Below are 14,340 nucleotides of genomic sequence, written 5' to 3' on the forward strand. Positions count from 1 at the left end.
TCTCATCTCAAAAATGGTCAAGGGCCTGCACACTTCCCTATGTACACCACACACACCAGTAACTGTTGGGGGCCATTTTCTACTTGACCTTGTTTTCTTTTCTTGATTTTTTTAAAGTGTGGGAGTGACCACATAGTGACTTCCCCCCTTCCAGTTTTCATGCCATAAATACTTTGGGTGGATTTGGTTTATCTTTATGTGAACTGTTTGCTCCTTTCCTGGGCAGCCAATTCTGAGGGTGATGGAACTACCATTAGAGCCCCCTGCGCAGCAAGTAAAGCCCAGGAAGGTCAGTAAGGACGGAGGTGTTATCTCTATCTATCTATCTATCTATCTATCTATCGTCTGTCTATCTATCTGCCAATAACCAGTAGAGAAGAAGGAAGGAGGAGGTCTTCCAGATACTTTAACTGGGTAATTTCCTCCGACTTCTTGCTCAGAACCAAGGCCCTGTGTTCCTATGAAGCACTGTGAGCTGTCAGCAAGTGCTGGTTTCTTCTGTGAGCTGCAAGTACTTAGCACTTGGCAGAGGTGCTGAAACAAATGGGGGCAGGGAAGAGGGTGGGGGGAAGGAGAGGCGAACACTTTTCTCCCAAGATGATGCGCTCCATTACTGACTTGTCACTTTGAGTGGGATTGTAGCCTTCTGAGGCTAATGCGATTAACCGTGAAGGCTGGTGTGTAACAATCTGATCTTTGCCTATTTCATGGCTGCTACTGTGACATGGAAAGTTATGAGGGAACTATACTTGGGAACAGATCAAATGGCATAGGACGAAAGCACAGGACTATACTGAGACTTTTGTTTATGCAGTTACATCATGTACATCTAGCGCCCTAACAGAGGGCCCCTCCAGGCATCCTTTTCATTGTTCGTTCATGATTATTTCTTTTTTTTTTTATAAGATATTTATTAAGATTTTCAAAATATTACAACATAGAAAAAGAAAAAAGAAAAATGTAAAAGAAAAATACAAAATAAAAGTAGTTAAAAACAATTCAGTCTTTCAATCACTTATCTTTCATTTGCTTATTTCCCGGACCTCCTCACGCCTCCCTTTTCTGTATTCCAATTCAGTTTGTTAGTTCAGCAAATCCCTCCCCTCTTTGTTAATCCTAATCTTCAATCTTAAAATATTATAACTTTAGATTTTTGCCTGATAATAATCCATTTTTTCATATTCCCTTATAACATTACAGCTAAAAACCACTTAATTTCTATCCAACATCATTCTAACATTCATTAATTTTACAATATTTCTGTAAATAGTCTTTGAACCTTTTCCAATCTTCTTCCACCGACTCTTCTCCCTGGTCTCGGATTCTGCCAGTCATTTCTGCCAATTCCATGTAGTCCATCACCTTCATCTGCCATTCTTCCAAGGTGGGTAGATCTTGTGTCTTCCAATACTTTGCGATTAGTATTCTTGCTGCTGTTGTGGCATACATAAAGAAAGTTCTATCCTTCTTTGACACCAATTGGCCGACTATGCCCAGGAGAAAGGCCTCTGGTTTCTTCAAGAAGGTATTTTTAAATACCTTTTTCAATTCATTATAGATCATCTCCCAGAAAGCCTTAATCCTTGGGCACGTCCACCAAAGATGAAAGAATGTACCTTCTGTTTCTTTACATTTCCAGCATTTATTATCGGGCAAATGATAGATTTTTGCAAGCTTGACTGGGGTCATGTACCACCTGTATCGTTCATGATTATTTCTTCTCACGATCCTTTCAACATTGTTTGCAAAGGTTGGGGTTGGACGCACTGTTTTATTTTCAATCAGTGCATGCCCTATAGCTTCTTGCTGAAATCCTGTAACTTATCATACCACAAATGTTTGAGAGGATGGGTTCCTTCTCCCACTTTTCTTAAGTCCTTAAGCACATTCCCCTGTCCTGCAGATTATATAGGCATGCCCAACAACATTTGATTAATCCACTAATGGCAAATCTACAAGCTAAATCTGCTCAATTCTATGCCAAGTTTCTACTAGACAATAAGATTCAAGTTGTGATTTTGGCCGTTGCCAAGTTTCTGTCTGAGGTGGTCAGGATCAATTTGTATTAGACAAAAGTCAGAAACAAGCATAGTCTTATGATCTGTCCTAGTAGTTTGTGTGCTTTTAATGTTTTTTAAATGCACTGAATTTCGTACAGTTGGTCCTTGGAATGCAATAAAGAATTGTTGTTGGTAATGAATAGTCAGGTGGATTGTAGATGTTGCAGTGTAATATGAAAACAGACATGTGTGGAATTTGATTCACTTTGTGACTTCCCAAAAGCTGAAGCTGTTGCTTTGCACAACTTGGCTTACCCTTCATTCCTCAAACAGGTGACCTCCATAAGAGAGAGGATGCCATTATCAAGTACAGTATAACACTTTGATAAAAGCTTTCAGGGATTTAATTTTTTAAAAAGCCTTTTCACACCATCTACCAAGAGGAGATGCACAGAAAACCCTTTACAGCTAAGCCTGTGAAGTTCAGTGAGGCGATTGATCATTGTTTTGGTGGTGCACCAAGGCACCTCTGCAGTGACCAACCATGGCTTTGGGTAAGCTGGTCTATGGCAGTGGTTTTCAAACTTTCTGCCATTGTGAGACCCTTTTAAAATCAAATATAATCAGCATGTGCTGCTGTTGTTTTCAGTCCTCAAATTAAACTTAACAATATGTAATTGACGATTCCCCCTCCCCATTTGTACTGACATGAATGGTGCAGAATAATGCAATTAATTACATAGCATTATGCCACAGCAGACAATTATGTGACATTATGCGGAACAAACAATGCTGTTTTTGTTGGAAGATGCCCTGCAGTGGAATAGAAACAGTGCTCTGCATGTGATGAATATGGGGCAGAATGGAAATCCATGCCTTCTTACATTTCTACATATGTTTCAAGTGGAATACTAACCAAACCTATTGGGTCTCTTCCTCACCCCTCATGAACTGAGGATGTACGCTGCAAAATTTGAGCATTAATCTACAGGTGTGCATTGCAGGGAAAGATTGATGGTGGTGGGTGAGTTACTTTATTGGAAAAGCTTGACCACCACTACTGAGTCTCTCAAAAAGATTCCAAGGAATCCTGGTGTTGCCTGCTACTAACTTCCCTCCAGGTTACCCCAAACTCCATGCCTTTTTACATGAGTGTTGGACAGAAGAAAGCACTCAGGAGTTGCTTAGTACTGATGGCCACATTGCTCTAATTCTTTCAGGTTGTGTATGGGTCTCTGTACAGTGGTACCTCTGGTTACGTACTTAATTCGTTCCCGAAATCCGTTCTTAACCTGAAACTGTTCTTAACCTGAGGTACCACTTTAGCTAATGAGGCCTCCTGCTGCCGCCGCACCGCCACCGCACGATTTCTGTTCTCATCCTGAAGCAAAGTTCTTAACCCGAAGTACTATTTCTGGGTTAGCGGAGTCTGTAAGCTGAAGCGTATGTAACCTGAGGTACCACTGTATACGATATGCTGGAAGAGAGTGAACCCAAGCAAAACTAATCTAGATTATACACATTTGCATGCTTCTGCTTCAGCTGTCCAAGGGGAGGAAGAAGGAACTATGAATAAAAGTACTGCTTAGTTCTTCTCCTTTCCTCACCAGCAGCTTCTACACGTTTTGAGGTTTTAGTTCATATCCATAAGGACTAGAAACTTACAGAGGAAAGCTAAAAATTTGAGAATTTGATTCCCCCCCCCCACACACAAACAATTTATGGATTGGCCTGCCCAGGACAGGGCCAGACTCTAAATACATAGAGCCCCCTTTAATGGTGTGTGGTGGTTTCCTTCCCTCTATTTTGACTTCTCAACAACATTATGAAGTGGGTTAGGCTGAGAGTAAGGGACCAGTAAGCTTCATGGGTGAGTGGGTCTACCAAGACCTAGTCCAACATCTTAACCTGTGAGTAGCCAATATTGTGTCTTCCAAATGTTGCTGAACTACATCTCCCAGCATCCCCATCCATTGGTTATGTTGACTGGGACTGATGGGCGTTAGTGTCTAAGAAGCACTGAACAGGCTATCCCTGTTCTAACATTTTACACCACACTGGCTCTCACTGTGCACTTCTCTCCCTGCAACACAAATTTACTTTCCTGCATTGTGACTAAGGACTGATGAGGTCTGATCTTGTGTGTGTGTGTGTGTGTGTGTGTGTGTGTGTCCCTACTTTGGGAAACACATAATTTGAAATTTATCTCAGATCTCTGTCAGTGTTGTGTAATGGTTCTAGCCCTGTGATTTATTAGGAAATAAATCTGTTGTTTTGGGCTGCATTCCAAAGTGTAATTCAGGAAGTACTTACCCTTTGATTAATGACAAGTTTTTTAAAAAATTCATTCACAAAATTAAATGCACCTCTCTTTCTGTTTTCATTTCAGGGGGCATCGATGCATGAGCTTACTGTTATGTAAGCAGCCTCCAGGAAGCACCTCTGGCTTGCATTTCTGACCAGACCAAAGGGCTGCTTGGATTTCAAGATGCTTATAAAAGAGTATCGCATTCCACTTCCGATGAGTGTGGATGAATATAGGATTGCCCAGCTGTACATGATACAGGTTGGTTCACACAATTGTTGACATGCTGTCCCAGAATAACAGATTGTATGGTAAAACCATAAATGACGCAAATTTTCTTTGAGCCAGTGTGTAATCAGAGGAATGCCAGCTTCTGAGGTACGCAGAAATCTCTCTTACCTCTTGGCGAGGGTGATTAACTGAGTGCATAAATTGATGAATGACTTTAAAAATAACCCATGAAAGTGGCATGTTTAGCACACAGTTTCTCATGGAGTCTTGTTCGTTTTTGCGTGGCTTCACCCAAATATGCTTTTTTAAAAAAAATCTCTTCCCAGTTTCTATAAGATGTTTAAATATGTTTTGAAATGTTTAAATGCTGCTAAGCAGGGAGAAAGTGATGCTACAGAGAGGAAGCTATGAAAAAAATAACGGGAGGCTCACAAACTTGTAAAGCGAGAAGGTGGGGAGAGGGACAGACTCAGTAGCTTGTGTGGGTAGGGATAGATCAATCAGTTTATTTCCATCCTGTGTCATTTCCTCCTATATAAAAACTGGTCTGTGCCATCCCAGATATGTATATATTAAAAAATAATAGAACAGAATCATAGAGTTGGACGTGACCCTGAGGGTCATCTAGTCGACCCCCCTGCAATGCAGGAATATGCAGCTCTCCCTTACAGGGATCAGACCTGCAACTTTGGTGTTAACAGCACCACATAGTTCTACAAAAATTTAAAATCATATACTGGTGAGGTGTCCAAGGACTACCCTCCTTCTTTTCTAACATTTAGCACCTGCTTGGATTTGCTGGTAACTTCACTGTGTCCATGCAGTCAAGAAATATTTTTAAATGGTCCCATGAAGTGGTTTGTTTCCAGACACAATTCAAAGTGCTGGTTATGATCTTTTATGGCTTAGATCTAAGCTATCGGAAAGACTGTATTCCCTCGTTCTCAGACTTTGAAATCTTTGGGAGAGGTCCTTCTATTGGCCCCGTCACCCTCACAGGCACACTTGGTGGGGACACAAGAGAGGGCCTTCTTAGTGTTTGCTCTCAGACTTTCAAACTCCCGCCCTAGAGAAGTTAGACTGGTTCCCTCCTTGCTGTCTTTCAGCTGGCAGGCTTTTCAAGATGGACTGCTGTTAATGAGGGGCCTGGTGCTGTGAGTGAGTGTAAATCATTGTTCCCTCCCATATTTTTAACTGTCCTTTTATCTGTAAGTTGCCTTGAGTCCCTGTCAGGGAGAAAGGTGGGGTATAAATAAATATAGAAAAATAGTAACAGTTATAATGTGCAGTCCCTTCCTGAGGAGAAAAAGTTGGCTGCCCCCCTCTGCCTGTAGGGACAAAAAATTTTTTCCATGCAATGTCCTTGTAAAAATCATTTTGGTGGTTGGATTTGACTGGCTTGCAGCATGCCAGTTGGCTAATAGCTATGCACATGTTGTTATAGACCTTTGTAAGGCTAATCCTAGCCTTAGGCATACTTAAGGCTTGTTTGCACAATTAAAATTTAGAGGTTATTATCCTGAGGTAGCGCCTTCTGCCGACACAAACCACTAATTCTGGGGTGTTCCAGTTACACAGCCTTTCTGATTACCTTGCGTTATTTAGTTGCCTGTATTTCTTCATGCAATTATGAGAATTCCACCCACACAAATTTCAACTGCCAGTGTTCACATGAGCCTTAATTTGGGCTTGGAGAGAAACAAGGCCAGAGCCTCCTGATATTTCCCTGAAGTGGACTGCAGTCCACAAAATGGTATGCTACAGTGAAATTTATTGGTCTTTAAGGTGCCACAAGGCTTTTTAGCTTTGTTTGCTGCAGCAGACTCACACACTACTGGAAATCCGCTTACCTTTCTTGAGGTGTGGCGGCATTGCGGCCAGTGACCCCTCTCCCAATGCATCCCAATGTGGCTGCCTCTGCCAGACGATCCTGGCCGTTAGGGTGCCAGAAAGGTTCGCACATGGCAGGAGGTTTGAATGTAGCCTGCCTGCCAAAGTGGCAAATGGCAGGCAGGCTTAGGGGTGGGCATTCCTGGAGGGGCGGAACTGACTGAGCTGCAGGCTTCCCTCAGGTCCACTCTTCGGGTATTTAAACAAGTCTGCCTTGGCACAGAGTTTGTCATTAGATTTTCCACCCACCCTCCCTTTGTATTCTGCTCTCTATATTTGTCAATTTGTGTATGTTTTTGACCTTGCTGTGGACTAAGTTAGTTGCTGTATTCAGGGCTGGGTAGGAATTTTCCCCTCAGAGTAATAGGCACTTTCTGAGGCTTTAGCCTACCTCATCGCAGTTGTCACAGCTGTGGGCAATTTTAGGCATTGGGTAAGCCTTAGTCATGGTTGGAGGGGAGGTTACAAGCCTCTGCCTTCTGCTCCAAGAGTAGGGGTGTCCCGTTAAAGGGATCCTGGAGGAGGTGCTTCTGTCCAGATGCCCAGGTAGTGGCTAAGGCAATAGTCCTAATAACCTCAAGGTGGTGATCAAGGGGCTCAGATTATGGTTGCTGGGTCCGGTACTTTTCATGTGGGGAGAAGCAGCCCTTGAAGTATTGGGATCCTGAGCTGCATAAGTTGTTTTCGGTCAAAACCAGTACTTTGAATTTAGCCTAGAAACTAATTGATAGCCAGTGCAGTCATCTTAGAATTGGTGTTATATGCTCAGACTGTTCTGCCCCAATCCATAATCTGGCTGCTGAATTCTGCACCTGCAGAAGTTTCTGAAACATCTTCAAAGTTGCACTATGTATAACACATTACAGCAGTCTAGCCTAGACAATACCAGAGCATATACTTTTAGACTGTCTCTGTCCCTATAGGGCAGGCTTCCTCAACCTCGGCCCTCCAGATGTTTTTGGCCTACAACTCCCATGATCCCTAGCTAGCAGGACCAGTGGTCAGGGATGATGGGAATTGTAGTCTCAAAACATGTGGAGGACTGAGGTTGAGGAAGCCTGTTATAGGGGATCAGCTGAGCCACCAGGCAAAGCTTATGGAAGGCACTCTGCTGCTGAGGCCACTTGAGCCTTAGAGACAATAATGGATCCAGAGGTATTCCTAAGCGTCTCCTTCTCCTGCAGAAGGAGTGTAATGCCATCCATAGTAGTCCACATCTGCACCATCTGGTCTAGGAAACCACCCACTAACAGTGTCTCAGTCATTTCTGAATTAGGCTTCAGTTTATTGGCCCTCATGCATTCCATAACCAAGGCAAAACATCAATCTAGCACATCCACTGACACACTTGCACATGTAAAGAAGTGTCACCAGCATTTTTGCTGACAGCGTACTCAAAAACTGCTAATGATTCCACTCATAGATAGATATAAACACCATGGGAGATAGTAATGAATCCTGTGAGACCCCACATTGAAGGCACATGGGGCTAGGCACAAGCCCTGTCATCTGAAAATGACCGGAACTACCACAAAGCAGTGCTGTCCACCCTAACTCAGACAGCCATTCCAGAAGAAAACCATGGTCAATGGTACTGAAAGCTGCTGAGAGATCAAGGAGAATTAAAAAGGGCAAATACACACCCTGCCTCTCTCCCAACAGAGATCATCATACAGGGTGACCAAGGCAGCTTCCATGCCTAAACTGAGTCGAAACTCCGACAGAAATGGATCTAAAAAACAGTTGTCCAAGCAGGGGAAATTAGCAGCTTGGCTGGTAATTACTTAGATTTTCTGAATCCAGGAAGGATTTCTTAAGGAGTGGTCTTACCACTGCCTCTTTTAAGCTGGAAGGAGCCACCGCCTTACAATAATCACCTCCCTTGCTCAGCTGGCTGTCCTCTCTGTGCTAGTTTTTTCAGCTCTGAGGTTCAAAGGTCAAGAGCATCGGTGGTTCCTCAGGCCAAACCAAACACCTTTTCCATGCCCTCAGGCCTTACTAACTCATATAACACAGCAGGACTAGACAGTGCTTTGGACACCTCTTGAAACTCATCTGCTAGAGTAGTAGAGACAAGTTCAGGGGATGTAAGCAATTTTTTTCTTCAAAATGCATTGTTAACCAAGTTCCTTGGGGCCTTTCCCTTGAAGTACTTCATGGTAATGTGTGCTTGGATTTTATCTGAACAGCGCTGGAAGCCAAGAGAAATACCGTAATGTTCCTGTGCTGCTTCTGGTTTAAATTTAAAATAGTATGTTGTAAGTGCACAATGGGTGGAGGGCCATAAAGAAGTATGGAATTGGTCCTCTGTTCTGTATCACTTTGCTGTTTCTGTTCTAGAGGGTGTGTGCAATGAATCATCTTGTGTCTCTCACTTTCATGCATCGTTTCTCCTCCTGGAATCCCCTGCTGAGGTTTCAAGTGCCCAAAAGCTGAGCCTGGATTAATTGTAACCTGTGAAGTGCTTGTCACTGCCCTCCCCCACCACTCCCCAATTCCTTTCCCCTAGAGCTTTCATCACCTTGGCTGCCTGTTGTCCTGGTGGTTTGGCATTCTGCAATGAACACATAACAGCTTCCATCAATTAGAATTAATTTTACATTACTGCAGTGGACTTAATGTACCCTGGATTTGCTTGCAGATCAGCAGATGTGAACTTGACTTTGTTGTCTTTATTAGATTTTAGACTCCATCAATACCAACGTTTTCCCATCAGGTGCCTTCTTAGTACAAATGCAGTGTTAGAGAATTCGGTTTGGTAGCATTTTCACCCTCATTTTCAGTGGAGCATTATGGAAACTTGATTGTGGTTTATTGTTTTCTTAACTTATAAGCCACACTTGGAAACTGAATTTGAACTTTAAGACAGTTTATAATTTAAAACAGTATTAAATACCAGAATAGTTAAAATACTAAAATTACTAAATAAAACACAATAAATTAAAAAATAGAACCAGTAACAGAGTGAAATATTTAAATTAACCAAGAGCTTGTAAAAGAAGAATGAGCTTCCCCTACTGCCACACTGCTGGTGCTTTAGAATTGTAAAAAGGAGTAGTTTATAATGCAGTTGTATGTGAGATTCCCTTTTCATCATTTATTTTCATGGGAAGAAAGGGGATGCCTTCGTCAGGAAGCAGGAATAGCCTTTGTTTCATCCAAGGTGGCCGGGCACACAATGCCGTTTGTTCATCACTTCCTCTTACCTTCCAGTTGAAGGCAGCCCTTTGGGTACAATCCATTTCTAATACTGTCACTCAGAGATGTGAGAACAGAGTGATTCTGCCTATCTGCAAATGTCAGCTTTCAAACAGCAACAAGAAGTGCAGGGTGTATGTTGTTAGTCTTGCCTTTTCTTCTCTTTTCTGTCTTTATGATCACTTTATCATGGCACTCATTGTAGCTGCTATGAATCTAAGAATGGTTTATTATTTTTGTGGGGTTTTAATTTTTTTTTTTCATTTTCACATTCTACAAATATTTTAACAAAACAAGAAAAAACCCACAAAATCTCAACAAAATTAGTCTGCATTTCTTTCGACTTCCCTCCCCTCCTTTCTGCAGTTACTTAGTTTGTATATTTTTATTACTGCATATCCAGTTCAAAGCTGTTCTCATTTAATTAATTCTTACTGCATGAGTTTATGTCAATCCTGCTAATGTTTTAAGATATTTACAACATATCTTCAGATAATCAGTAAATTTTCCCCGTTAGATTTTTGTGGATACTTGGCAAGAAGGCCTTAACTGTGTTGGGGAGATAGTGGTGGAAGCAGTATGTGTGCCCAGCCTTCATTGTTCCTGGCAACTGTATGGATTGGCACAGCAGCGCTGCTTGAAGCATCGTCTGTGTGTTTGCCACAGAGACTGGGCATATTTAAACAGTATTATCTCATGCCTTCAGTGGAGGTGCCCACGAAGAAACATGGGATAGTTGCCTCTCTGGAGTGGGTGTCTTCAAGCCCTCTGTACATTTGGCCAATTACTCTTTTTCCTTTGCCTTTTTTAGAATCAACCTTTTAGGACATTGTACCCAAATTTTGCATGATAGTTCTTGATATTAAGGAGCAGGGTTTTCTCTCTCTCTTAAGTTTGATACAGTTGGATGCGATTTTGAATTAAGATAGACTGAACATTTCTGTTATGTAGACTCTGAGTATATTTCAATTTCAAAACTGTTCTAATTTTAACCACTGATTTCAAAACTGCACCAGCTTTTTTCTCATGTAATGGGCAGAAGCTTCCTAGTAGTTCATATTAGCCCCTCCCCTTTTAAGGAGCATTACCTTATAAGTTAAAGCCTCTTCTAATTGATATCCTAGGAAACAGATGAGCTGTTTCTCCAGGACCCATTTCTAGTCCTTATGTACCTACTGTGAGAAAGTGGTGGAATCATGATTGATGGAGTGTTCCTCTTTTGTAACAGCTTAAGTTGGAAGGAGGGAATACATGCAGGCAGTTTCTTTCAAGTCTTTCGCATAAAACATTTTGCATTCTTCAAAGAGTAGAATGGACCTGAGCATGCTTCAGGTTTTATTTGTTGCTACTCCAGACACTAACAAACTCCAGTAAAAGTTGTCTGGGCCCAAGGAGGCCATGCTCTAAATGTCCAGCTACTTCCAAAGTTTGCATCCCCTTCCATAATATCTCATAGCCTAGTATTTTCATGATATTCTGCATTTTTCTGCCCTTGCTCCACACAGTTGGATGCCAGTGCCTACAGAGTGGGAAAACCTGAGGCAGTGTAAGGTCAGGACATGAAACAAATTCTACTAACTAGGTGTGACCAATGCAGCAGCATACAAACATTTTTGGATTTCAACTCCTTTCAGTCCCAGCCAGCACAGTCAATGACCAACATCACTTGGAGATAGGGATGGGGGACACATACGATTCATTGTGCATTCAAAGCTAGATTTATCAAGCATTCACTTTTCAAAACAATATGAAAATTGAAACACAATCACCCTTCAAAATTTGCACTTTTTCAAATTTTTTGATGCATTTTTCCAACCAAACAATGCTTACAAAAGTGCATGTATAGGGGAAAATGTGCTTGGAAATGAATAAATGAGTGGGGGAAAGCATATTAGGAGATATCTCTTTCAAAATGTGTTCTTCAGACTAAAATTTATTTATTAGGAGAATTTTTATGAGGATTCTTTTTTAAGTTCACAAATTGTTACATAAATCTGGAGAACTGAATGTAAGGTCGGAGAAATGAGAAATGGAGAGAATTGAAATTGGGTGATCTATCTATCTAGAGGGTTCTATGTTAGTTTTCCTTGTATTTGACAAGGGGCGGGGAGCAGGACACACAATTGTCATTTCCTGTGGTAACAGCATGTTAAGGGGATAATGGCTAACATTTGCTTTCTCCCTCTGTCTCCTTCCCATCTTTATTCCTATAATGACAGCTATGTTGTTATCAACCTATTCCAGTCATAATTGTGGTAACAACAATGGCAAAAGCCACGGGTGAGATGTGGCTAAGTTTGAAAGCTTTTACTTGGCTAATGGATGCACTTACTTCATCTTTGTATTTAGACATTTAATGCATCCCAGCAGCAGCAGCCCAGACTGCCAGTGTCCTGATACAAACTAAATTGCAGCAAAATGCATTACAAAGTAATATATTTTAAAATAGGTATTAAAACTGTGGTGGAGAGATAGCTCAGTTGACAGAGCATGAGGCCCTCAATCTCAGGATCGTGGGTTCAAGCCCTACGTTGGGCAAAAGATTCCCACATCGCAAGGGGTTGGACTAGATTACCCCCGTGGTCCCTTCCAATCCTACAGTTCTATGAACCTACAATTCCTTGAAAACATACACTTTGAAATGTGCTAGTAAAAAATCTTTACTTGTCGAAACAAGCAAAAAATCCAAATTACCCAATGAGTGCTGCTGCTCTTGATACACTGCAGTCTTGCTTAGGGGATACCTTTCCCATGGCAAAAAATAATTGCCCTCTTGAGGGGTTAAATTAGCATAGTGAGAAAAAGAGCATTATCACCAGGGACTGCTGTTGGGAATACATTACTCTCTTATAACTTTGTATAGTTTACATAGAAATATGACAAACCTATTGCAAAATAGGGGAAGGGAAGGGTGATGTGGATTTGGGGAGTTGGATTTACTTTGCATATATGTTAGATTTTTGAAAGAGAAATATATATTTCACATTAGCATTCCTATCCTAAATAGGTTTTCTCAGAAGTCCTGCTGATTTTGCTGGAGTTAACTTTCAAATAGTCATGCCTAGGATTGTGGCTGTGCTTCTATCTATCATCTATCTATCATCTATCTATCTATCTATCTATCTATCTATCTATCTATCTATCATATCTATCTATCTATCTATCTATCTATCTATCTATCTATCTATCTACAGTGGGACCTTGGAAGCCGAACAGAATCCTTTAGACGTCCAAAATGTTTGGGAACCAAGCCGCATAAGCCGCGTCGAACATTCGGGCTCCAAGGAATGTTCGCAAACTGGAACACTCACTTCTCAGTTTGCAGCATTTAGGAGCCAAAATGTTCAACTCGCAAGGTGTTTGGGATCCAAGGTACAACTGTGATTTGTACACGGAAACTGTATTTTTCCAGTAACCACATTGGGCTTAGTTCCATGTCTTGGGAGACTGGGGTGGGTGGGGGTGCTCCTCGCCCTCTGACACTGCCTGTGCTGCTTCATTTGTCAGATGAAGTGAGAGTCCCTGGGCCATAATAACACTTAAAGATCAAAGCTCCATCTATCTCAGTGTTGTATGCAAGCACTGACTGCTAGGGATTCTCCAGGGCACCGGTTTTCAACCAGTGTGCCATGGCACCTTGAATGGTGGTCAGGAGTGCCATGCGAAACACTGGCCTCTGTCCCTCTTTCCTTCCCTCCCTCTGCTGATGCCATCTCGCATTTCTGCCTCCCAAAGGCTTGTGTTGCAGCCGCCCTGACTACAAGCTTCCCAGGTGAATGGTGCCTCTGGTGCTGGTTGGGGGGTGTTGGTTGCCAGGAGCCGAGGTGGCCTTTGGGTAAGCAAGCAAGCAAGCAAGCAAGCGGGTGAGGGACCCCAGTCCACCAGCCTTTGCTGTTGGGAATGGACAGACAAATCCCAGGAGGCACCTCTCTTTGGGGTGGGGCAGCCCAGAGACCAGGGAAAGCAGCAGCAGTCACCTGGAGGTCTCTCAGGGACAGGAGGCTGAAGAAACACTCCACAAGAGAGGGTGCTTAAAAAGGGGTAAGAAGCTGCCAGCTCTGTAGGCAAGGAGTGACATAGCTGGGCTCCTGAGCCCCATGGGGTGCTGCAGAAAGAATGTAGTTGCTCAAGGGAGCCATGGACTCAAAAAGGTTGAAAAGCTCTGCTCCAGGGTTTTAGAAAGGGATCCTTTTTTGCTCTATCTGGAGATGCTGGGCATTGAATTTGGAACCTTCTGCATGCAAATGTTATGCTCTGCTGCTGAACCACAGCCCTTTGCTTCCACGAAAACTTAGGTAACCATAAATCTGCTTGCTATTTAAGAACCCCATTTATGTCGGATGGAAACCCTATTTGACCAAAGATGATAGTGGCACAGAAGTGAGTGTGCCAAGCATGAGCAATGATGGCCCCCTTAGTGCACCTGCAGATCCCTGAAGCAATGAGCATCTGTCTACAGCCTTTGAAATATGTTTGCATTTCCTCTCTTAGCATTTGGTGGTTGACACTTACTTGGAAAGTTCATCCCTTTTTCTTGCATGTGTGTGTGTGTGTTTTTTTTCTTTTTTGAATGCTGATCAAGAAGCAATTGATCTTTTGGTATGCTCGGCCATCTGGAGAATGCACATTTTTCTTTTCTGTCTTAGAACACAGCGGGAGCTATATAATTAGGGCTAGTCATCTTTTTCAAAGAATCTGATACAAATTCCTGTGAAT

The 14,340-nt window shown here is 42.2% G+C and overlaps 1 protein-coding gene across 10 annotated transcripts in view; it reads left to right on the plus strand.

Annotated features, from left to right (window-relative positions):
* PITPNM2 (phosphatidylinositol transfer protein membrane associated 2) overlaps window positions 1-14,340 on the plus strand; it is a 212,604-nt gene that overhangs the window by 101,091 nt on the left and 97,173 nt on the right. For 9 of the 10 annotated variants that reach the window (XM_080985034.1, XM_080985040.1, XM_080985041.1 and 6 more), the window contains one exon: window positions 4,390-4,566. In XM_080985034.1, the coding sequence (XP_080841160.1) occupies window positions 4,489-4,566 (78 nt within the window). In that variant the 5' untranslated portion in view covers window positions 4,390-4,488. Of the gene's footprint in view, window positions 1-268; window positions 290-4,389; window positions 4,567-14,340 lie in introns of those variants that run through there. The other variant, XM_080985039.1, reaches the window with a different exon arrangement.

This window comes from Podarcis pityusensis, assembly GCF_964106645.2.
Source record: "Podarcis pityusensis genome assembly, chromosome: 16".
NCBI lineage: Eukaryota > Metazoa > Chordata > Lepidosauria > Squamata > Lacertidae > Podarcis > Podarcis pityusensis.